Source organism: Rhinatrema bivittatum, chromosome 7 (genome assembly GCF_901001135.1).
Source record: "Rhinatrema bivittatum chromosome 7, aRhiBiv1.1, whole genome shotgun sequence".
In the NCBI taxonomy this organism is placed as follows: Eukaryota; Metazoa; Chordata; class Amphibia; order Gymnophiona; family Rhinatrematidae; genus Rhinatrema; species Rhinatrema bivittatum.
Window position 1 is genome coordinate 6,189,145 of NC_042621.1, and position 23,411 is coordinate 6,212,555.

Below are 23,411 nucleotides of genomic sequence, written 5' to 3' on the forward strand. Positions count from 1 at the left end.
TGGAGTCAGCTCTCACTACAATCCAGGGTCCACAACTACACCAGATTATAACAGATTGCTAACTCCATGGACCCAGCTCAGGTCTCAGCCCTGCAGGCCATTCCTGGCCTGGCCCAACACATTGCTAAACAACAGAGGACCTTAGAGACATTGACCACTGCTTTTAATCAGTTGAGTTCTCAACTGAATACTTCTACCATGTCTGATAAAGATGCCTCGTCGCAAGTGGTTTCCGTTCGAACTGCTGTACCTCTACCAGCCCCCACTTGCTTCTCAGGAGATTCCCTGTTGTGTAGAGGCTTTCTTAACCAGTGCCGTATGCACTTCTCTCTACAACCATCTTACTTCTCTACTGAATTAGCCAAGACTACATATATCCTTTAGATGGGAGAGCCCTGGCCTGGGCTTCGGCTCTATGGGAATGCAGTGATCCAATCCTCAGTGACTTGCCAGGTTTTCTTGCTCTCTTCAAGTCAGTATTTGATGATCCAGCTCGTAAGACTGTTACTGGGTCTGTCCTTTTACACCTCCAACAAGGGGCTAAGCCACTTCCGGACTATGTTATTGAATTTAAGACCCTGTCTTCAGAGCTTCATTGGGACCTGGGGTGCTTACGTGCAATTGTCCTAGAGGGTCTTCACACCCGTATCAAGGATGAATTGGCCGCATGTGATTTGCCTGATACCTTGGACTCACTCATTGACCTTGCTGGCAGAATTGATCATCGCCTGTGTGAGCGTTCATCCGAGGTAAAGAGTCCTAAGAAACATTCATCAGGGAGTATAAGCTCATGACCTACACTTGCTCTGCAGACTCCGCCTTCCCCTATCACTGAAGAAGATGAACCCATGCAACTAGGTCGCAGCCATCTGACTGCCAAAGAGAGAAGCTACTGTAAGCGATTAGGTCTCTGTATGTACTGCGGATAACCTGGCCATGCGGTTCAATCATGCCCCATCTGTCTGGGAGGAACAACAAAGGAATAGATGCCCGAATAGTCTTTTCCAAATTCACGGCTTTTTTAGATTGCCTACCTTGTTGTTTTCTGGGCCCATCTGTCTGGGAAACATGCAGACCTAGGATAAGCGGGAGGACTCTTCCTAGGGCTTACTACACCATCTCCTCCACTGACTTGTTGACTCCGGTGCAGGTGCCAATTTTATTCTGAAAAGGCTGGTGGAACATCTTTGGATTCCTCTCGTTCCAAAACCAACTCCGCTGCTCTTTTCTTCTATACACGGTGAGCCTCTCCCAAGAGAAGTCTCTTATACCACGCAACCAATATGCCTGCGCACAGGTTCTCTTCATACTGAGACCATCTCATTTCTGTTCCTTGACAAAGCCATTCATCCAGTAGTACTTGGAGTACCGTGGTTGCAAGACCATACACTCCAGTATGACTTGGGCACCCTGGAACTATCACAGTGGGCAGCGGCTTGTCACAACCGATGCCTGAAGAGAGTAACACCTATGCCCTGCATGTCAACCTCTACTTCTCTCCCTGGTTTGTCATCACAGTACTCATCATTTCAAGATGTGTTCTTGAAACAAGCAGTAGATGTATTGCCACCGCACAGGTCCTTCTATTGTGCTATTAACTTAAAACCTAGTTCGGAGCCCCATAAGAGGAAGGGTTTACCTACTTTTCCTTTCAGAGACTGAGGCCATGTTGGCCTATATTCAAGAAAATTTGCAGAAAGGTTTTATCCGGCCTTCCAAGTCTCCTGCCAGAGCCGGATTCTTTTTTGTTGGCAAAAAGGATGGATTGCCCCTAGAGTGAGCAGCCTTACTACTCTGGACTGTGTCTTCTCTCCATACTGTGGGTATCACTCACGATTTCAGTACAATAAAGTCTCTCCTGTGTCCATCTCTGCTGAGGCCACGCCCATCGTAGTGAGTCCCCACAGTGCTCCTCCCTGTGGGTGGAGTCAGCTCTCATTACGATCCAGGGTCCACAACTACACCAGATTATTACAGGAACAAGAAAGCCCTGAGGTGCAATACAGAAAGAGGTCTAGAGTGTAGAAGAGGCTAAGGAAGGCCTCAGGGCTAGGCCAGGCCCAGAAGTCAGGGAAATAGAGAGAGGCCTAGAGTCAGGAAGAGACTTGGGGAGGCCTTGGGGCTAGACCAGACAGAGCTAAAGGTTGAGAGGCCACAAGTCAAGGCTAAGCAAGGCAGTGATCAGAAGGCCCGAAGGCCAAGGGACAAGACAAAGCAAAACAGAAGTCCACAAGGTGAAACAAAGAAAGGCCTGGAAAGGCCGCAAGACAGGAGTGACTAGAGCAAGGAGCTGAATAGAACTCAATGTCAAAGCATTGAGGCAGAGGCTAGACAAGGGTTTGTTTGTTTTTTAAGATATGCCATACTGAGTCAAACCAAGGGTCCATCAAGCCCAGCATCCTGTTTCCAGCAGTGGCCAATCCAAATCACAACTACCTGGCAAGTACCCAAACATTAAATAGAGCTCAAGCTACTATTGCTTATTAATTAATAGCAGTTTATGGATTTTTCCTCTAGGAACTTATCCAAATCTTTTTTAAACCCAGTTACACTATCCTCTAGCAATGAATTCCAGAGCTGAGTGAAAAATAATTTTCTTCGATTTGTTTTAAATGAGCTACTTACTGGGGTCTGGGCATGGTGCAGGCAGGAAAGAGGGACTTGGCCAGCCAGGGGTGTGAGCTCATGGAAGTCCCCCTGATGGTGCAGAGGCTGTAGGGCTGGTAGAGATGTGCTGGAGAGAACAATTCAGAGCCGGGCTCACCGGAGATATCTGGTGGAGGGGAGGCCACACAACAGCTGGAAGCATAATATCAGTGTCCTCGGACTTTTCCTGTCGGGGGTGAACTGCGCAGGAGTAAACCTGGTCTTCTGCCTATGGGTGCTTCACTCTTATTTGACTCTGGCTCGCAGTGATTTGGACATTAATCCTTTCCTCTCATCTAATCTCACTCCCTCATACCCTCATATACAGCTCTAGTTTTCCTGTCTGAGATGGCCCCTTGGAGGCGAGGCAGAGGTGAAAGAAGAGGCTCACATATCTATAGGATAGGAAAATGTATCAAACACTGGCTTGGCCAGCAGCATGAGTGGGAATCTGCTAGGAAACTGTATAGGACGTCGCAATTATTATAAATTTTTTATGTACAAGCGATCGTTAAAAGGAGTGCTAGTCATTCAGAATTTTAGATGACTTCCTTGTCTTTGAGGGCCAGGGGATTTTCCAGCACTCTACTCATTGATTCTCTTTGTCCTGGCAAAATAATTCAGATAAAAAGAAAAAAGAACCCAGTCTGGCTTTGGAAAATCCAGATTCTGTTGACCACCGCTGGCCTATGCGTATATTTATTTTTTTTTTAAATAATTTACCACAGGACCGCATAGAGAAGGGTGGCAGAAACATTTCTTAAAATATGTTATTTAGAAAAGCAAATAGATTATACAAGTGTGATTTAGTGCACGCATTCTCATAACAATTCAAGTTTTTTTCCCCCCCACATCATAAGAACATAAGAAAATGCCATACTGGGTCAGACCAAGGGTCCATCAAGCCCAGCATCCTGTTTCCAACAGTGGCCAATCCAGGCCATAAGAACCTGGCAAGTACCCAAAAACTAAGTCTATTCCATGTAACCATTGCTAATGGCAGTGGCTATTCTCTAAGTGAACTTAATAGCAGGTAATGGACTTCTCCTCCAAGAACTTATCCAATCCTTTTTTAAACACAGCTATACTAACTGCACGAACCACATTCTCTGGCAACAAATTCCAGAGTTTAATTGTGCGTTGAGTAAAAAAGAACTTTCTCCGATTAGTTTTAAATGTGCCCCATGCTAACTTCATGGAGTGTCCCCTAGTCCTTCTACTATCCGAAAGAGTAAATAACCGATTCACATCTACCCGTTCTAGACCTCTCATGATTTTAAACACCTCTATCATATCCCCCCTCAGTCGTCTCTTCTCCAAGCTGAAAAGTCCTAACCTCTTTAGTCTTTCCTCATAGGGGAGTTGTTCCATTCCCCTTATCATTTTGGTAGCCCTTCTCTGTACCTTCTCCATCGCAATTATATCTTTTTTGAGATGCGGCGACCAGAATTGTACACAGTATTCAAGGTGCGGTCTCACCATGGAGCGATACAGAGGCATTATGACATTTTCCGTTTTATTCATCATTCCTTTTCTAATAATTCCCAACATTATGTTTGCTTTTTTGACTGCCGCAGCACACTGAACCGACGATTTCAATGTGTTATCCACTATGACACCTAGATCTCTTTCTTGGGTTGTAGCACCTAATATGGAACCCAACATCGTGTAATTATAGCATGGGTTATTTTTCCCTATATGCATCACCTTGCACTTATCCACATTAAATTTCATCTGCCATTTGGATGCCCAATTTTCCAGTCTCACAAGGTCTTCCTGCAATTTATCACAATCTGCTTGTGATTTAACTACTCTGCACAATTTTGTGTCATCTGCAAATTTGATTATCTCACTCGTCGTATTTCTTTCCAGATCATTTATAAATATATTGAACAGTAAGGGTCCCAATACAGATCCCTGAGGCACTCCACTGTCCACTCCCTTCCACTGAGAAAATTGCCCATTTAATCCTACTCTCTGTTTCCTGTCTTTTAGCCAGTTTGCAATCCATGAAAGGACATCGCCACCTATCCCATGACTTTTTACTTTTCCTAGAAGCCTCTCATGAGGAACTTTGTCAAACGCCTTCTGAAAATCCAAGTATACTATATCTACCGGTTCACCTTTATCCACATGTTTATTAACTCCTTCAAAAAAGTGAAGCAGATTTGTGAGGCAAGACTTGCCCTGGGTAAGCCATGCTGACTTTGTTCCATTAAACCATGTCTTTCTATATGTTCTGTGATTTTGATGTTTAGAACACTTTCCACTATTTTTCCTGGCACTGAAGTCAGGCTAACCGGTCTGTAGTTTCCCAGATCGCCCCTGGAGCCCTTTTTAAATATTGGGGTTACATTTGCTATCCTCCAGTCTTCAGGTACAATGGATGATTTTAATGATAAGTTACAAATTTTTACTAATAGGTCTGAAATTTCATTTTTTAGTTCCTTCAGAACTCTGGGGTGTATACCATCCGGTCCAGGTGATTTACTACTCTTCAGTTTGTCAATCAGGCCTACCACATCTTCTAGGTTCACCGTGATTTGATTCAGTCCATCTGAATCATTACCCATGAAAACCTTCTCCATTACGGGTACCTCCCCAACATCCTCTTCAGTAAACACCGAAGCAAAGAAATCATTTAATCTTTCCGCGATGGCCTTATCTTCTCTAAGTGCCCCTTTAACCCCTCGATCATCTAACGGTCCAACTGACTCCCTCACAAGCTTTCTGCTTCGGATATATTTTAAAAAGTTTTTACTGTGAGTTTTTGCCTCTACAGCCAACTTCTTTTCAAATTCTCTCTTAGCCTGTCTTATCAATGTCTTACATTTAACTTGCCAATGTTTATGCTTTATCCTATTTTCTTCTGTTGGATCCTTCTTCCAATTTTTGAATGAAGATCTTTTGGCTAAAATAGCTTCTTTCACCTCCCCTTTTAACCATGCCGGTAATCGTTTTGCCTTCTTTCCACCTTTCTTAATGTGTGGAATACATCTGGACTGTGCTTCTAGAATGGTATTTTTTAACAATGACCACGCCTCTTGGACATTTTTTACTTTTGTAGCTGCTCCTTTCAGTTTTTTTCTAACAATTTTTCTCATTTTATCAAAGTTTCCCTTTTGAAAGTTTAGCACGAGAGCCTTGGATTTGCACACTGTTCCTTTTCCAGTCATTAAATCAAATTTGATCATATTATGATCACTATTGCCAAGGGGCCCCACCACCGTTACCTCTCTCACCAAGTCCTGTGCTCCACTGAGAATTAGATCTAAAATTGCTCCCTCTCTCGTCGGTTCCTGAACCAATTGCTCCATAAAGCTATCATTTATTCCATCCAGGAACGTTATCTCTCTAGCGTGACCCGATGATACATTTACCCAGTCTATATTGGGGTAATTGAAGTCTCCCATTATTACTGCACTACCAATTTGGTTAGCTTCCCTAATTTCTCTTAGCATTTCACGGTCCATCTCACCATCTTGACCAGGTGGACGGTAGTATACCCCTATCACTGTAGTCTTCCCTGATACACAAGGGATTTCTACCCATAAAGATTCAATTTTGTATTTAGTCTCATGCAGGATGTTTATCCTGTTGGACTCTATGCCATCCCGGACATAAAGCGCCACACCTCCTCCCGACTGCTCCTCTCTGTCATTGCGATATAATTTGTACCCCGGTATAGCACTGTCCCATTGGTTATCCTCTTTCCACCATGTCTCTGAGATGCCAATTAAGTCTATGTCATAATTTACTGCTATACATTCTAATTCTCCCATCTTACTTCTTAGACTTCTGGCATTAGCATACAAACATTTCAAAGTTTGTTTTTTGATTGTATTTTTATTCTGCTTTTTAAGAGAGAGAAAGAGAGCGATGGGGTCTATATAGAGATGTGGATCTCTGCGGGAGGGCAGCCAGGAGTGGGATGGACCAGAAAACATCCAATGGATCTTTAGATCCCAGACTGGAATCCACAAGTAAGACATAAAACTTAAGGTTTAAAATCGATTCAATCTTCGTATTAAAGAGCAAATCATAAAACTCATTTCCCATAGTCGGAAAAGACTTATTTTATATTCTTGCCACGTTTTGCATTAGTGGCAACAAAACATAACAGAATCCAGAATGTGAAAAATAAACTTTGAAAACTAGTGTCTTTGATTATTTTGTTGTCTAGATAGGCCTGCCTGTTCACTCTAGCACTTTATCCTTGCTTTATTCACCTCTCTCTTCCTCCCTACCCCGTGTGCCCCCCACGACCTGCTCACCTCATCTCCCGCCTGCTCCCTCTCGCTCCAGTCTCATGATAGGATTGCGACTGATGGCAGCAGCATGCCTTTTTGCTTTCTCTCTCACCCCTTTCTCCTTATTTGCCTTCTAACCCTCCCCTCCCCTCCCATTCCTTCTCTTTTAAATCTAGTCTGTGCTCCCCTAGCCTACTTGATTATAAAAATAGTTCATATGTGTGCAGGGCAAAGGGCACAAAAGATCAGCTGGTGCCATCTGGAAAGTCGTGCTCTCTCCCCCCCCCCCCCCCCCAGTCGTCTTGAGGACCTCCCGGGCAGAATGAGGGTTGAGTCCGGCCCGCCAAGGCCCCTTGATGTTGAGTTCGGCGTGAGGGGGAGTCGGGTGATATTTCAGGGTACTAAAGGTCCTTGCTACTTGTGTTGGGCAGGGGTGAGGGTGGGGTACTTCAGGTAATCAAGGCCCCTTGATGTTGAGTTCGGCGTGAGGGGGAGTCGGGTGATATTTCAGGGTACTAAAGGTCCTTGCTACTTGTGTGGGCAGGGGTGAGGGTGGGGTACTTCAGGTAATCAAGGCCCCTTGATGTTGAGTTCGGCGTGAGGGGGAGTCGGGTGATATTTCAGGGTACTAAAGGTCCTTGCTACTTGTGTTGGGAAGGGGTGAGGGTGGGGTACTTCAGGTAATCAAGGCCCCTTGATGTTGAGTTCGGCGTGAGGGGGAGTCGGGTGATATTTCAGGGTACTAAAGGTCCTTGCTACTTGTGTTGGGCAGGGGTGAGGGTGGGGTACTTCAGGTAATCAAGGCCCCTTGATGCTGGTATCCAAGGGCGTGGGGGGGGGGGGGGGGGGGGGAAAGGGAAGTACTTCCAACCATTAAGTTGTCTTGCTGCTTGTTTCAGAGGGGTGGAGTGGAAAGAAATCCCCCACGCTAACCCGACCTTTCACTGTGGACCAGTTAGTATGGAAGATTTCAATGTGCAGATGCACGCTCTACACTTTGAGGGCATGCAAAAAAATTATGCGTATCCCATGTTAAGTGGTCTTTTAGCAGACCTACTAAAGAGTTTAGAAAGTGCATGCTAAAAAAATGTTTCTGCCTGAATTTTAGTGCCCGGGCCCCTAAGTCTTTGAATCTGTACCCCTAAGAATGCTGGGAACCCATTGATATTGCACGAATCCAATCCATTCTGCTGGGCTCATTTGAAAAGAGTTGTGCTTTTTAATTTAGAAATGAGAGTGCGCCAACCTTTTTATCTCTTACCTGGTCATCACGGTGAGCCCGGTGGGCAGCAGAGTTGGCAGCCGGAGAAACTTACCTTATTTTATGTACTGTATAAAAATAATGCAGAATCATTGTAATAGGAGACAAGCAAGCCAGTAAGCACCTTTGGGTTTTTACATTCTGTCTGGGTAGTGGGTAATTATATAAATGTAAAGCTATCAATCCACCAGATTCAGCCTATATAATCCCAGCAATTAATGGCAACAATAGGGGGAGAATGATGCAGCTACACTATGTCACTGTGTCTCACCCGTCACTGCTGTCATACTATAGATACCTGTGTGCACAGAATGGATGCTTCCACAAAATAGTCAGCTACTCCTCCAAAACCCAGTCGTGGCTGAATCTTTAAATCTGAGGATTTCTGCTACCTGTATGCCCTGCAGTTCTTCGGAAAACATTGCTTCTGTAACAACTTTATTAGCCCAAATGCATCGGCTCATGCCTTACAACCTTTCTGGGTAATTCTTATGTTGGATCAATAAAAGCCATCACAGCGTGCAAAGACTCCAGCTTTCTCCAGGACCAGTATGAATACTAGAACCCTACACCCCCTATGAGGAGGTTAAGCAGGGTTGCCACCTGTCAGTAAATTAACTGACAGTCAGTGAAAAAAAGTTATGGATGTGTATGGAAAACAATTTTCTGTCATGCACTTTTTTGTTTCTTTTTCTTTTGTTTTATTTTTCCATCTATTTCATTTGTTTACTTTGTGTCATTGGTCTTGTTTTTAGCAGGCACTGTTTTTTTTAAGCTATCTTGTTATTAAATAAAATGCTTATGACAAATAGTAAAATTGATACAATTGATTCAAAACTCTAAAATATATTTGACCAAAAGAAACTGCAACTGCAAACTGAAGAAGTTGCATCAGTCCTTTTAAATCAGCATGCAATCTATTTTATTTATTTTATTTATTTAAAGCGTTTTCTATACCGAGGTATAGCTATCAGCCTTCACCCTGGTTCACAGTTACAACAACATGTTACAATAAACAGTGAAACAGATGTAAATCCCGTAACTGATGGGTTATGAACTCATAACATAGGAACATAGTAGTGATAACAGAAAAGGACCAAATGGTCCATCCAGTCTGCTCAGCTAGCTTCTTAAGGTAGTAACTGCTGCTCTGTGCAGTCAATCCCAAGCCTTATGATACCCATAAAAATTTCAGCTAGCAACATTTTTTTACTGGGTGAAGAGCTTTCTTGAAAGTTCAGACAGTGCTGCTTGACGTGCTTTGCGTATAGACGTGACTGTAAAAGCAGTCCTGTGCTGTTTCCCTTATGTCTGTGCATCAGTACCCCAGACTGTAGACGTCAGGGCCCTCTTGGTGGTTGTCTTGACTCCAATTCCTCTTTTCCCCCTGCTGTTGAAGTGGGGAGAAATGTTGCAGTTGCATTAAAAGCATCAAGGCTTATTGATTAAGGGTAGTAATCTCCATGCACTCTGCTAAGGGTAGTAACCACCTCACCAGCAAGTTACCCTCTGCATGCATTCCTCGTTTCTGTCCTCAGCCTTTAGAGATCCACAGTGTTTATTCCATGCCCTCTTTGAATTCTTTGTCTGTTTTTGTCTTCATCACCATCTCCAGAAGGGCATTTCTAGGCATCCATCACCCTCTCTGTGAAGAAATACAGGGTGGCCCATGGAAAAGTAGCCCGCCTCCAATACCAGCGCCACGCAGGCAGGCTACTTTTCCATGGGCCACCCTGTATTTCCTGACATTGGTTCTGAGTCGTCCCCTCTGGAGTTTCATTTTGTGACACCTAGCTCTATTTTCTTTCCAACGGAAAAGATTCAAAGTTTGTGCATCATTGAAACTTTTTAGGTAACTGAAGGGTCTGTATCATACTCCCCTGCTCCTCCTCTCTTCCAGGGTGAACACCTCCTCTCTTCCAGGGTATATATATTCAGATCCTTCAGCCTCTCCTCATAAGTCTTCTGAATCAGACCCCACATCATTTGGTTACCTTTCTCTGGACTGCCTCTGTCCTGTCTTTATCCTTTTTCAGATACGGGTACCAGTACTGAATGCAGTACTCCAGGTGAGGCCTCACCAAGAACCTGTACAGAGGGATTATCACCTCCTTTTTCCTTCTGGTTATTCCTCTCTCTATGCAGCCCAGCATTCTTCTGGCTTTAGCTATCGCCTTGTCACATTACTTTGCTGCTTTCAGATCTCCAGACACTATCACTCCATGATCCCTCTCTTGGTCCGTGCACATCAGTCTTTCACCCCCCATCACATAAAGCTCTTTTGGATCGCCGCACCCCACATGCAGGACTCTGCACTTCTTGCCGTTGAATCCCAGCTGCCAAATCTTCGACCACTCTTCAAGCTTTCTTAAATCATTTTTTCAGGTATGTCCACTATGTTGCAGATCTTAGTATCATCTGCAAATAGGCAAACTTTACCTTCTATCCCTTCTGCAATGTCACAAAGATATTGAACAGAACCAATCCCAACACCGATCTCTGTGGCACTCCACTTAACACCGCTCTCTCTTCAGAGCAGGTTCCATTTACCATCACTCGCCATCTCCTGTCACTAAACCAGTTTATAATCCACACCACCACCTTGGCGCCCACTCCCAAGCTTCTCATTTTATTCCCAGCTCCTTTGTAAATTCCTGCCAAGGAAGGCACAACCACCCAGTCAAAGAAGAAGTGGAAGCTGATCGCCAGTGACAGATGACATTTTGTCTGGCTGTAACTAACAGATGATCTGCCAAACTATTTTCCCTCTTCTTAACCAGTGGAAAATCTCCCTGCGGCTCATCCAAGAGTATAACCAAAGGATCTAATGGTAAGTTAATTCTCATGAACTGATATATCCAAGAGAGAATCTCAGACCAATATTAATGTATTTTAGGGCGTGTCCACTAAGTACCTTTACCTCCACACTCATGCCAACACTTATCCTGGCTCATTAGACCCACCTGCCTTAACATATCCGGGGTGTAATGCCACTGAAGCAGGTTTTTATACCAATTTTCCTGAGTAGTGACACATATAGGGAATTTCCTTTTTGAATTCAAAGAAAATGTTCCCCCAACTCGAATCAGCCATTTCTCTTCCCACAACACCCTCCCATCTTTATTTTGTTAATTGCATCCTTTTCCTACGATAAGAGAGAACAAAGAAATTAGGCCTTAGGGCAAACTGTTCTAATTTTGCCAGCTCTCTAGTACAGGATTTTTTTAATGGGCTCTTTTTTTTTCTCTCCAGAAAACCTTGAAGTTGCAAGTAGTCTGTCTGTCTTCCCTAACCTTTGCAGCTGATGAATTCAAAAAATGTCTCCATTGTTATATGTCTGACTATCTCTATCAAACTCCAGCTTTCCCCACGTGCAAAAGATTTGTGAACTAAGCTGCTGTGGAAAATCTGGATTATCCCAGAGTGGAGATAATGGGGGTGGTATTGATGCTAATTCAGAGTTAATAAACATCTTACTCCAGTAAGGTGTTTAAGAAAATGCCATACTGGGTCAGACCAAGGGTCCATCAAGCCCAGCATCCTGTTTCCAACAGTGGCCAATCCAGGCCATAAGAACCTGGCAAGTACCCAAAAACTAAGTCTATTCCATGTTACCATTGCTAATGGCAGTGGCTATTCTCTAAGTGAACTTAATAGCAGGTAATGGACTTCTCCTCCAAGAACTTATCCAATCCTTTTTTAAACACAGCTATACTAACTGCACTAACCACATCCTCTGGCAACAAATTCCAGAGTTTAATTGTGCGTTGAGTGAAAAAGAACTTTCTCTGATTAGTTTTAAATGTGCCCCATGCTAACTTCATGGAGTGCCCCCTAGTCTTTCTACTATCCGAAAGAGTAAATAACCGATTCACATCTACCCGTTCTAGACCTCTCATGATTTTAAACACCTCTATCATAATCCCCCCTCTTAAGTGATACCCGAGGAGATGGCTTCCACCCCAGACTTGCAGCCCAGTCCTTCTCTAATGAAACCCAGTGTTTCTCCTCTAGGCAAGCATTCCATGCTAATATGCGCTTTAAATGTGATCGCTCGCCGATAAGCATAAAGTCTGGAAGACCTAAACCCCCTGAGTCTTTCCTGGATACACTCGGCTTCTTCCCTTGCCATATAAATTTAGATGTGACTGAATTCAATAAAGAAAAGAACAGATCTGGAATGAAAACTGGGAGCATGTTCAAAAGATAAAGCACTCTTGGCAGGACATTCACTGTCATAGATGCTAACGTACCTCGCCAAGAAAGTGGATGAGACCACAATGCTAAGTCCTCCTTTAACTTTTTTCAGGGTACATAAACGTTCCAAACAGCTGGAAACATGAACACCCAAATACTTAATAAAACGAACCGACCATGTAAAGGGGTAGCGTTTGACTATACCATCCTTTACTTCTTTACTAACATTCAGTTTCAAGATTTCATTTTTGAGGCATTGATTTTATAATTTTACCAAAACACTCAAGGAAGAGCAAGGATCGCAAAGATATAATAAAATATCTGCAAATAATGCTGATTTAGTACAAAACCCTGTTATACCCTTATGTGCCCTAATTTTGGTTGCTAAAGGTTCAAGAACCAATGCAAAAAGAAACAGAGAAAATAGGCAACCCTGCCTAGTACCTCTCCCCAATAAAAAGGGTTTGGAAATGTGACCATTAACTTATTCCCATGCCTCTGGGAACGTAACGTCCTTTATTCTGAACATAGCACACGCTAACAGAATTTACGGCATGCTATCTGCAAAAATAACACGTGCAAAAAAAATAAAATAATGCATGTTAAAATGGAATAACAAAACAAAAGAAAAAGTCATTAGGTTTTATGTTGTTTCAGATGGAAAATGACATAAAACAAGCCAGGAATTGTTGTTGATGCTACATGTCATTTTTAAACATCAGCACACCCTGAAGAAAAAAAAAAGGCATGCCCATGAAACTAATTTGATGTCAGTGCAAATGTCATGAGTGGTGGGAGGGCCTGTGTCTTTCTGCTGCTCTGGGCTCTAGAGATGTGCTTTGGCTGAACCTTTCGGTTTGGCCTTTGTTATCGGCCCGCCACAGGAAATTTCGGTTTCCCGCGGTTTGGGCCTTTTTTTTTTCAGCCGCCCCGAATTTCGGGTTAGCGTGCTCTAACCCCGAAAAACGAAATTTCGGGAAGATTTCCTTCGTTTTTCGGGGTGGCTGAAACAGGACGAATTAGGCGATTTCATTGAAATTGTCTACTTTGTCCTAGACGAATGTACATCCCTAGTGGGCTCAGACTCTGTGAGGCTGCAGTACTCAGGAGTCAGGGTCTGTAAGGCCCTATGCACTCAGTTTTTCCCATAGACGCAGAATGGCTAAATTACTTTTTAGAACATCTGGCCCACCTGTTGCTGAGCATGAAGGGGGCAAATTTTGTCCTAGTTAGTCCAGCTGTGCACAAATGGTGAAATGTGTGTCCAGGGGGAAAACAAAGGTTTGGTTGGCAGTAAAAATTTGGAAGACTGTAATAAAACATTTCATGATTTGCCAACCCTGGCAGTCAGGGACTAGGATCCAACTTTATTACCCCCTCATCCCTTTCAAGGAGATTCCTCCCAGAATTGCAGTATCTAATGGCAAATCCTTTCCCAGATAGGAGATATTCTGATCTCGTTTTTATCTTTAATCCTGTAAGAGAAAAATATCTCCAGATAGAAACTTGGGAGTATTTTTGGCACAGGGTAACCAGGCCATATTGTGCCCAATATGTGCTTAATGATATTAGGAAAAGCACATATAAAAGATAAAACAGGTCAGTAATTATACTAACGATAATACCAAAAATTCAACCCTTTATAATTAATTTCAGTTACAGTGAATTACAATTTTGAAAACCAACCAATAGATCTTAAAAAGTTAAACAGGGCTGGTTAGCCTCATCCCAGGGACACAAAATCTTTCAAATCCAGTTTATTTATAATCTGCTAGCCCTTGTGAGCCCAGTTCAGCTCTGAGTTCAAATTGGTATCAAGTTGGTGGTAGCTGTGTTTCCCGATGGCGATTCTGTGCTCTCTACCCTGATTGTAGGCACGTGATTGCATTAATAATCACCCCCCCCCCCTTTTTTACATCTAACATATCTGGCTACAAGGTACAGTCTTTCTTGATTTCCAAGAACAGTTTTACAGACAGAACGGACTGCACAGTTTGTCCTTTTGTGAAGATGAAAGCAAGGCACCATTGCCTCCCTTCTTGGCACTCCATTACAGGTCTAAATCACTTCGTCAGCAGAGCCTGCCAGAGTATTTGGTCACAGATTATAACAGCGGGAAATGCCATAATCATTGCTTAAAAAAGGTGTAAAATCGACAGATTTTATTTTGAACCCCCATTACTCTGAAAAAAAAAAAAGTCTGGCAGAGCACTCTTTATTAAACCTTAATGCTAATTGCAGCTATTTCTGGCTTAATCTCTTGAGGAAAGCTCAGCTGGGTGGGCTCCAATGACATCTTGCTGGAGGTCTCAGCGCACACGCTGGGTAGAATTCTGACCTTGCACGCACAGCATTTCCTTTCGTTTCCTTGCATTAAGAAATGCAGCCAGATAGGCCTGCGGTCTAAGAATAATAATCTAATTTCTTTATAACGACGAGCATCGCAAATTTCCCACCACAGTGTACCGATTACGGCATCGACCAAGTGCATTGTGACATTATTTTACAGATCCACGGAGGCGAGGTGCGTGCAGAACGACCTCGCCCAGCACTGGCTAGGTACACGAGGTCGGTGCTGTGTGTGTGGGAGAGGAATCACCTGCTGCCATACGAGCAGCCGTGGGCATTCCCAATCTGCTTCTGGCTTTCTTTCTCTGTCTCTTGAAACCTGAAGCCTTTCTGCTGCTGCTATTGTACCAGCTATTGTACAGGTTTGCTATGTAGTTATTAATGTCATAGGGCCAATGTCTGCCTGCTTTTGTACCTGCTGGTACTGTAAATCTCTCTCACATCCTCTCAATGTGTCAGAGAGAGAGAGAGAAAGTAAAATAAATGTTTGGTATAATTTGGGACCATTTCCCATGGGCAGTCTACTAGCATTTACCTGTCCACACTGATTACTGTAGCTGCCTTCTTGTCTTGCTGCTGGGCTCTGTGGTACTTATTCCACCATAATGCAAGTGGAAAAAAAAATCACTGCCAGTCGCTCCGGGACCGGGACACTCTATTCTCTCTTGTCACTTTTGGTGCTTCCTGCCTAAATAATTACTTTAATTCTCTGGTTGTGTTTACACAGCCAGCGTCAGTAACATCTCTCTACTAATATTAAATGCAAACGATTCCCTTAAAAAATAGAAATAAAATTCCAGATCCAGTATCTGAGCTGGACAGGGGTGAGCAGCATTGCTTGCATCACGAGGAGAAGGGCAGTGTTGCTATCATCGTAATGGTGACAGGAAGAAGATCTGATCGATGCATTGCAACGGTAATGGTTCATTTTCCACTTCTGCTGTCCCGGTCTTGCTGCTGTACAGCTTCAAATTTAAGCATGCAGATTGCCTATTTTGCCATCTTTGGGCAGCATTGCCACTCATGTAATAGCGTTTCCTATTCCCCCACAGCCTCTCAGCAGGAAGGAGCACTCAGCTGTCCCTTACCCCTGGATAGTTTTGGTGGACCTTGTGATGAGCATGCTCAATATGGCAGGGAGCCTGGAATACCACAAGCATAGGCAGAAAAGGGCACTTCCTACAGTTCTGATCTCATCCATTGAGTTGCACGGATTGCACTTCCAGTCATTTGCTTCTCCCAGATTTTTTTTTTGGCTTGTAACCTTATGAAAAGAGGATTTGGATTTATTTTCAACTCTCACACATAAGTATTATACCCCCACAGAGAAAAATAATTTTGATATCTTAGATTTGCTGGGTGAGGGCTTCACTCTCTTCCCCCGCCACCCCCCCCCCCCTACACACATAGCAATGCACAGCACCTGCTACTGAGTCACCGATATGGCCCCTGAAGCCCATTCTTTATGCTGGAGAGCAGAATATAAACCATGGGTAGCCCTGTTCATTCTTTGCCATGACAGCCATGAAGATGATAATTTTAATAACAATAATAACTTTGATTTCTGTAATGAATTTCATCCCAAGATTGCAGTTTGCATTATAAAGATTCCAAAGCAACAATAGGAGAACTTGGTGGATAATTTGGCTGTAATGCCTAAATGCTTCACATGGGAAGAATGGACAAAGCCATTATTATCCAATACAACAGAAGAGTAAATAGGGAAATTAAGTAACTTGCCCAAGGTCACACAGCGCAAATGGCAAAGGCACTTCAAGGTCATATTCTTAGATTTTTCCTGGTACAGTGCCCTAGACTAGGAGTTCTCCATGGTTTTTGCTTCTAAATATAGGGAGTGAAGTTTGCACAAAACAAGAGCAAGACTCAGATTGATATGAATTGGCAGGAGTAGAGACAGGGCATGAGCTTTCTTGCACCCCTGACTCAGGCAGGTATGGATTAGTGTGGGTGTATGTGTGGAAGGAGGGGGAATCAAACTCTCTCTCTCACATACACACACACACACACACACACTCTCTCTCTCACATACACACACACACACTCTCTCTCTCACACACACACACACTCTCTCTCTCACACACACACACACTCTCTCTCACACACACACACACACTCTCTCTCTCACTCTCTTTCTGCCTCTTCCTGCTTCCAGGTGATGATCATATCTGATAATCTTAAGGTGGCCAAACAGGTAAATAAGTTGACAGCAAAGGTCAGAAAAATGCTTGGGTGCGAATGGAGAGAAATTGTCACCAGGAAAAAGGAAGGGCTAATGCCTCTGTATAGGTCTCTGGTGAGACCTCTTTTGGTGTACTGTATACAGTTCTGGAAATCGCACCTTCAAAAGGTTATCAACCAGATAGAGCTGCTACTAAAATGGTTAATGTTCTTCATATAGGATGGACTTAAAGATCTAAATGTATATATCCTGGAGGAAAGGAAGGGAGATATGACAGAGACATTTGAATACAAGGAATAAATGTGCAGGAGAAGGCAGACCTCTTTCAACTGAAAGGGGGCTCTGGAACCAGGGATGACGGAATGGGGGTGAAAAGGGGATAGACTCAGGAGTAATCTAGAAATACTTCTTTACAGAGAGGGTGGTGGATGCATGGAGCAGCCTTCCCATGGAGGTGATTGAGGCAAGGGAAGTATTATAGATTCCAGGCAAACATGGGACAAGCACATGTTAGATTTAACAGACCTCTTGACACCCCTTAGGAGCCCTGGATGCTCCTGGTGGAGAAGCCCTGCCCTAGATCACAAGCCCTTAGGAACAGAGAATAACTTTATCAAATCTATGAGTGTCTGCAGCTTTAAGCCGCCCTTTTTGTGCGTTTCAGTCACGTCAGGCCTTCATAACGGCTCACTGAGCGCTCTTAAAGAAAATGAGATGGATCCTGCTGTATTCTAATTGTGAACAACAGGGAACATATGATAAACAGATAAGACAGCAGGCTGCAGGAAAAAATAACAGAGAATCGAAACAATGGGAAGGAAATATTAATAAAGCAGTTCAGCAATGTTCAATAAAGCAGGAATAAAAAGGTTATTCCGCAGGAAAGAAAACAGGAGCATGAGGGTCACGTGCAAGGGAGTGAGTGCGTGAGTCTGTGCGTGTGCGCGCTACCTTCCTGCATGGAATTATGTCTCTCACGCACGGTCTGTGACAAAAACATCTTGATCGATGCCTCAGACTAAGCAAGCAGATTTTTTTCAGCTTTAGAAATCTGAACTTTTTTTTTGTTTTTTTTAAATAAAAGTAAGCCAGAGATGGTAAAGAAGGCCATGGTGCTGGCCTCTCAGCTGTGACGCTTATGAATCTGAAGGTCTGGCGGTGCTGAAGAGCATCACGTTCCTTGTGAGCTGCTTGTCATGGCTCAGACGCGACACGCACAATCTGTGTCCTCCATCCTCCTTGTAAGATCCTTCTCAGCTCTCAATGCAATAAGGGAGGTGCTCTAGCCTGGGCTTTATTGCCAGGAAGCAGCACTAGTTCACAGTGAGCCCAGACTTCATGCACGGGGATGGTATGTGCTTACCTGTCTGATGCAGTACAGTGCGCTCAGCCGAGCGCATTGTTTAACCCTCAGTTGGACATGGGTTGTATAGGCACTAACTAATCCCCTTATGCAATAAGGGGATTAGCACCTCCACCATGCGCGTCCAACACGGAGTAAAACTAATAGCGCTCATCACATGCAAATGCATGTGATGAGCGCTATTAGGTATTCACTCCCAATGCAAAAAATAAAAATGTGCGTCTAAGATGCACAGTTTTGCATTCAGAAATTAATGCCTGCCTGGAGCAGGCGTTAAGTGCTGAGCGCCCCCAAAAGTTGTACAGAAAAGCAGAAAAAACTGCTTTTCTCTACATCCTTCTACTTAATATCGTTGTGATATTAAGTAGGAGGAACAAATCTTTAAAAAACTAAAAAATAAAACAAAGTTTTTAAAAAAAAAAAAAGCTCCGGCAGTCGGGTGCTGGAAATGGACGCTGAAGCATCCGTTTCTTGAACCACTGACTGTGCCTTTTAGGAAAAACGGACGCCAATAAATTCAGCGTCTGTTTTCCTAACTGGCAGACGGCCAATGCTCGCGGGCTCCCGTTCTCAAGGAGGCGCTAGGGGCGTGCAAGCGCCCCTAGCGCCTCCTTGCTAAAGCGACCCCTAATTTAAACATTGCATAGCGCCCCCCCCCCCAGGTGGGGAGCCTGTGGGCGCGTCAGGAAAGTGGACGCTGAGTGTTCAGCGCCTGCTTTCAGCGCATGTTTATTGCATCGGCCCCTAAGTGCTTCAGATTACCTACTGTAAGGTGGGAATCGGCTCACAAAATGAATTGTGAAGGTCACAAGAACCCTGAGATGCTCTTACGGACTTATCTTTGAAGACAGCTTACTTTTTCCCCCCTTATGATTGTGCAGTTTAAATATCTAGAAACCCAATAACTGAGAGCAGAGAAGGACCACAAGGCTGGCTTCATAATTCCTTTCTCTTAATCTGAGGTCAAGGACTTTGCTTTCCTGCAGTTCATAAGAGTTAAATCCACTGAACAAAATCTTTTCCCCCCCAGTTCTAGAGCTAATGGGACAAATTAAGTGAAATATCAGTATTATTAAGCCAAGATAAACTCCACAGTGCTGGCCTGGAAGAGCCAGCGTGTCTCAGATGTCAGAAGCTACGCAAGGCCATACCTGACTAATACCTGGCCAGGGGACAACAAGGTAAGCCCAGGTGCTGTGAGGGCTGCAGAAAGCAATGGCAAATATCTGTAATATTCTGCCCAGAGAAGGTCACAAGCGCCAAGGGTGATTGCCTAACTGCTGACATTTAGAAATAGGAAAAGCAAACAGTAACAGAAGGACTGCAAGGGAAATCCTCTCTCAGCAGGCCCTCCATACTTTGAGGGCTCAGTGACCTGAGGGTGAATGCCAGCCACAACCTTGCAATGTCCTTTATCAATCGGCTTCTGGGAACTACATAATCCTGCATCTTACACAGTAATGTGGTAAAGATGGCAGAAAAAGACCAAATGGTCCATCCAGTCCGTCCAGCAAGCTTCCCCAGGTAGCAATTGCCACGCCATGCAGGCTACCCCTACCACTTAAGAGTAGTAAATGCTGCCCCATGCAGTTATCCCAAGCTTTAAGATAACCCATAAAAATTTCAGCTAGCAACATTTTTTTACTGGGTGATGGATTATAAAATGCCATGCAGCAACTTGAAGACTTAAAAATTGAGGTACATATGGTAAAATAGTTAAATTCCAAAATGTATTTTATTTCTGACTTTATTCCATTTTTATATTTTATTTTTTGTAAATCTTTTTATCAGAAGATAACCAGAATGCTGTATTAGATTCTAGTGCCATTTGGTTCCTGGCATAGGTGCTGCATAATATAAACAGGGATACCCACACTGGCTCCATCTCTGCTAGCTGGGCTGATCCAGCCCTGTGCAGGCATGTGCTTGTGACTCTGGTAAGAGAAGCAGGAGCTACTCATTCTTGCATGCAGTGGGTGCTAAAACTAGGGATGGATCAGCTGCAGCTAGGTGGTCACCTTAGTTATAAACAAGGTGAACGCTTAGCTCAACAGGCTGGACCAGGCCTGATTTTGACCCATTGCATGCAGGGAGATGTACTTCTCATTTCCCAATTGATTCCTATAAGAATGGGCATCCCCAAACCTGTCCTGAAGACCCCACAACGGATCAGATTTTCAGGATCTCCATAATAAATATGCATCACATAAATTTACTTATACTAGATTTACAATGAATGCAAATCTATCTTGAGCATTTTCACTGTGGAGATCCTGAAAACCTGACCGGCTGTGGGATCCGGAGGACAGTTTGGGAAGCTCTGCTGTAAGAAAAATAGATTCTACATCTCCTTGCATTCAATGGGGTAAAGCCAGGCCTGGACATGGAACTAATATGGTGACCCTAATTATAAAGCACTGTCAACGTACATGGCCTGCTACAATGGAAGAGAACTTAAAAATGTGGGAAGAAATCAACAAATGTTGGTCTTAAGGTGGATATCTATTGATAGGGTCCTTCATTTTCAGTTTTTATTTTTTTTCTTCCTGGAAATTTATCAGTGTTCATTCCTACAAGAACAAAAATAATATTTACCCATAAAAATGGCAAGTCATTTATTTCCAATGATTTCTCCCATTTTTGTTCTTGTTGTATTAAAGGCTGATAAATTCCTGGGAAAAATAAAACCTGAAAAGGACGGTCCCTATCCATTGATGACAATGTCTATCTTCTCTTTTTTGACAAACAGGGTGAATGCTCTCAGAAGTGCTACAACATTTTCATTATCGAGACAGTCTGCGTCGCCTGGTTCTCCCTGGAGTTCTGCCTCCGCTTCGTTCAGGCCAAGAGCAAATGCCATTTCTTCAAGAGCCCCCTGAACGTCATCGATGCCTTGGCCATTCTACCGTACTACGTTTCGCTCATGGTGGCTGACGAGCAGAACAAAGCTGACAAGCCGGGGAGCAACTCTTATCTGGAGAAAGTCGGCCTGGTCTTGCGGGTTCTGCGTGCCTTGCGAATTCTCTATGTCATGCGCTTGGCCCGGCACTCGCTCGGCCTGCAGACCTTGGGCCTCACCATGCGCAGGTGCACCAGAGAGTTCGGCCTGCTGTTGCTCTTCCTGTGCGTGGCTGTCACTCTCTTCGCCCCCTTGGTCCACCTGGCTGAAAACGAGATGGGCAGGTGTCAGGAGTTCACCAGCGTCCCAGCCTCCTATTGGTGGGCTATCATCTCCATGACCACCGTGGGTTACGGCGACATGGTGCCAAGGAGTATTCCAGGCCAGGTGGTGGCACTCAGCAGTATTCTTAGTGGGATTCTCATAATGGCCTTCCCGGCCACATCTATATTTCACACTTTCTCGCGTTGCTACTCCGAGCTGAAGCGGGAGCAGGACAGGCTACAGACCCGCCTGGCAAGAATAGCCAGTACCGACCAATCTGGAGAAAGTGACTCCCTCAGCGATACAGACAGTTTGGTGTCCGATGAAACATACAATTATATCTATGCAGAAAAATAAAGCTTTTCAAAAAAATGGATTCAAAATATACAGTAAACCACTGATCGAAGCAGAGCACCCTTTGTGACTTTGCCTTTCGCCATGTGTTAACTTTCACTAAAACTGGAATAATAAATTGATCAGACCAAAGAAAGTCCACGGAACTGTGGAATGCTGTGTCTCTGGAGCTGCTTCAAGGATGTCAGAAAGTGAAGAGCGGTGGGGAGGAGTGAGTGCAGCCAGGCAAGGATATCTCTGCTTAAATTTGCCTTTGTAGTTTTTAAACGGCAAGATGACAGGCAAATGAAAGCCCTGATACGTGCGGCTGTATCTGCACTCTCTTAACCACCTGAATCACGCTGTGTCTGACTTTCACACATCTCAAGATGAACTTTCAGAACAACATGAGGCTGGAAGAAATCTATTTTCCTTTAACTTTAGTGTTCTGGGTTTTTTGTTTTTTTGTTTTTCATTATCGCTGATACTTGGAGAAAGGTAGTTAGGAAGGAGCATCGTGGGGGCAATGTTCACAGAGCCTGGGGGAGAATGTGTTGGACACCACCATGGATGGCTTCTGATGAGTGATCTGAATGGTAGCAGGCAAGCTGTAGAGGGAGCACCACCATGGGGGTCTCACCCACAGAAAGTAACTTACGATACCCGGGCTAGGACAGAAAAGGAGGCGGGGAGGAAAGACGTGAGATAAACCCTTTGATAACATCAGGAAGAAAGTACATTGGACAGACACATGGTGGAGGGCAGTGTTCAATTAGAAACCAGCCTGAAGGTACTGGTAGAGATAGCAAAAGACAGAGAGATAATGGGTTGTTTGTGCAGGTCCCTGAACTTCTGCATCTCATGACCTGTTTGTCTTCAAGGGATAAAATAGCCAGGCAAGGCTGAGCCATGTTATCACTTTCTTAGGCAGTGATCCACACCATAGGCTGTGGGGAGCCCTATGAATGCCTTATTCAAAAAGGACTTTTTCCCATGAATCTATGCCGATTCAAAAAAAATAAAATCTTTATTGAGTAAGACCCCCATAAAACTGTAAGAAGTTAATTTTAATTGGACAATCAGATGAAAGCAACAGTTTTCCTACTGACATATGGAATGGAAAGACCCAATTGTTGAGTGCTGATTGCACCTGATGAAGCAGGTCTCATGCATTCATGTGTTAAATGCCGTTAACTCATATTAATCACCCTTAATGTGCAATAAACGTGTTATTTCTCAGTGAAATGTTTATGGACAATATTCAAATGAGTGGATTAAAATGTAAATGAAGTGCCAAAAAGCAGAATATAAAAATTAGATAATAATCAGCACATTATAATTTACTGTCGCTCATATTAATAATGCAAACATATGTGTATTTTCTCAAAACTTAATTACATCTTTATAGGTGTAACATTTTCTGTGATAAAAAAGCGAGTTTCTAATGAGCGTGATTCCAGTGCTTTAATTCACTAAAGCGTTAAGGCTTTAGTGAATTGCACAATTAGCACTTTCCAATTATGTGAGTTTAAAAAACATGCATTGTAGAGCATTTTAGTAGGTGAAACTATAAGGCAAGGGATGTTTAATTATTCATACTGATTAAACATTCCACCATTCAATGGAAGCTTGGTTGTAGCAAACCAATT

At 43.6% G+C, this 23,411-nt stretch overlaps 1 protein-coding gene across 3 annotated transcripts in view; it reads left to right on the plus strand.

Annotated features, from left to right (window-relative positions):
• Positions 1-23,001, plus strand: part of KCNG4 (potassium voltage-gated channel modifier subfamily G member 4) — a 43,505-nt gene extending 20,504 nt beyond the window's left edge. For all 3 annotated transcript variants that reach the window (XM_029608107.1, XM_029608108.1, XM_029608109.1), the window contains exon 3: positions 21,016-23,001. In XM_029608107.1, coding sequence (XP_029463967.1) covers positions 21,016-21,786 — 771 coding nt within the window. In that variant the 3' untranslated portion in view covers positions 21,787-23,001. The remainder of the gene's footprint in view (positions 1-21,015) is intronic.
• Positions 23,002-23,411: the final 410 nt, after the last annotated feature.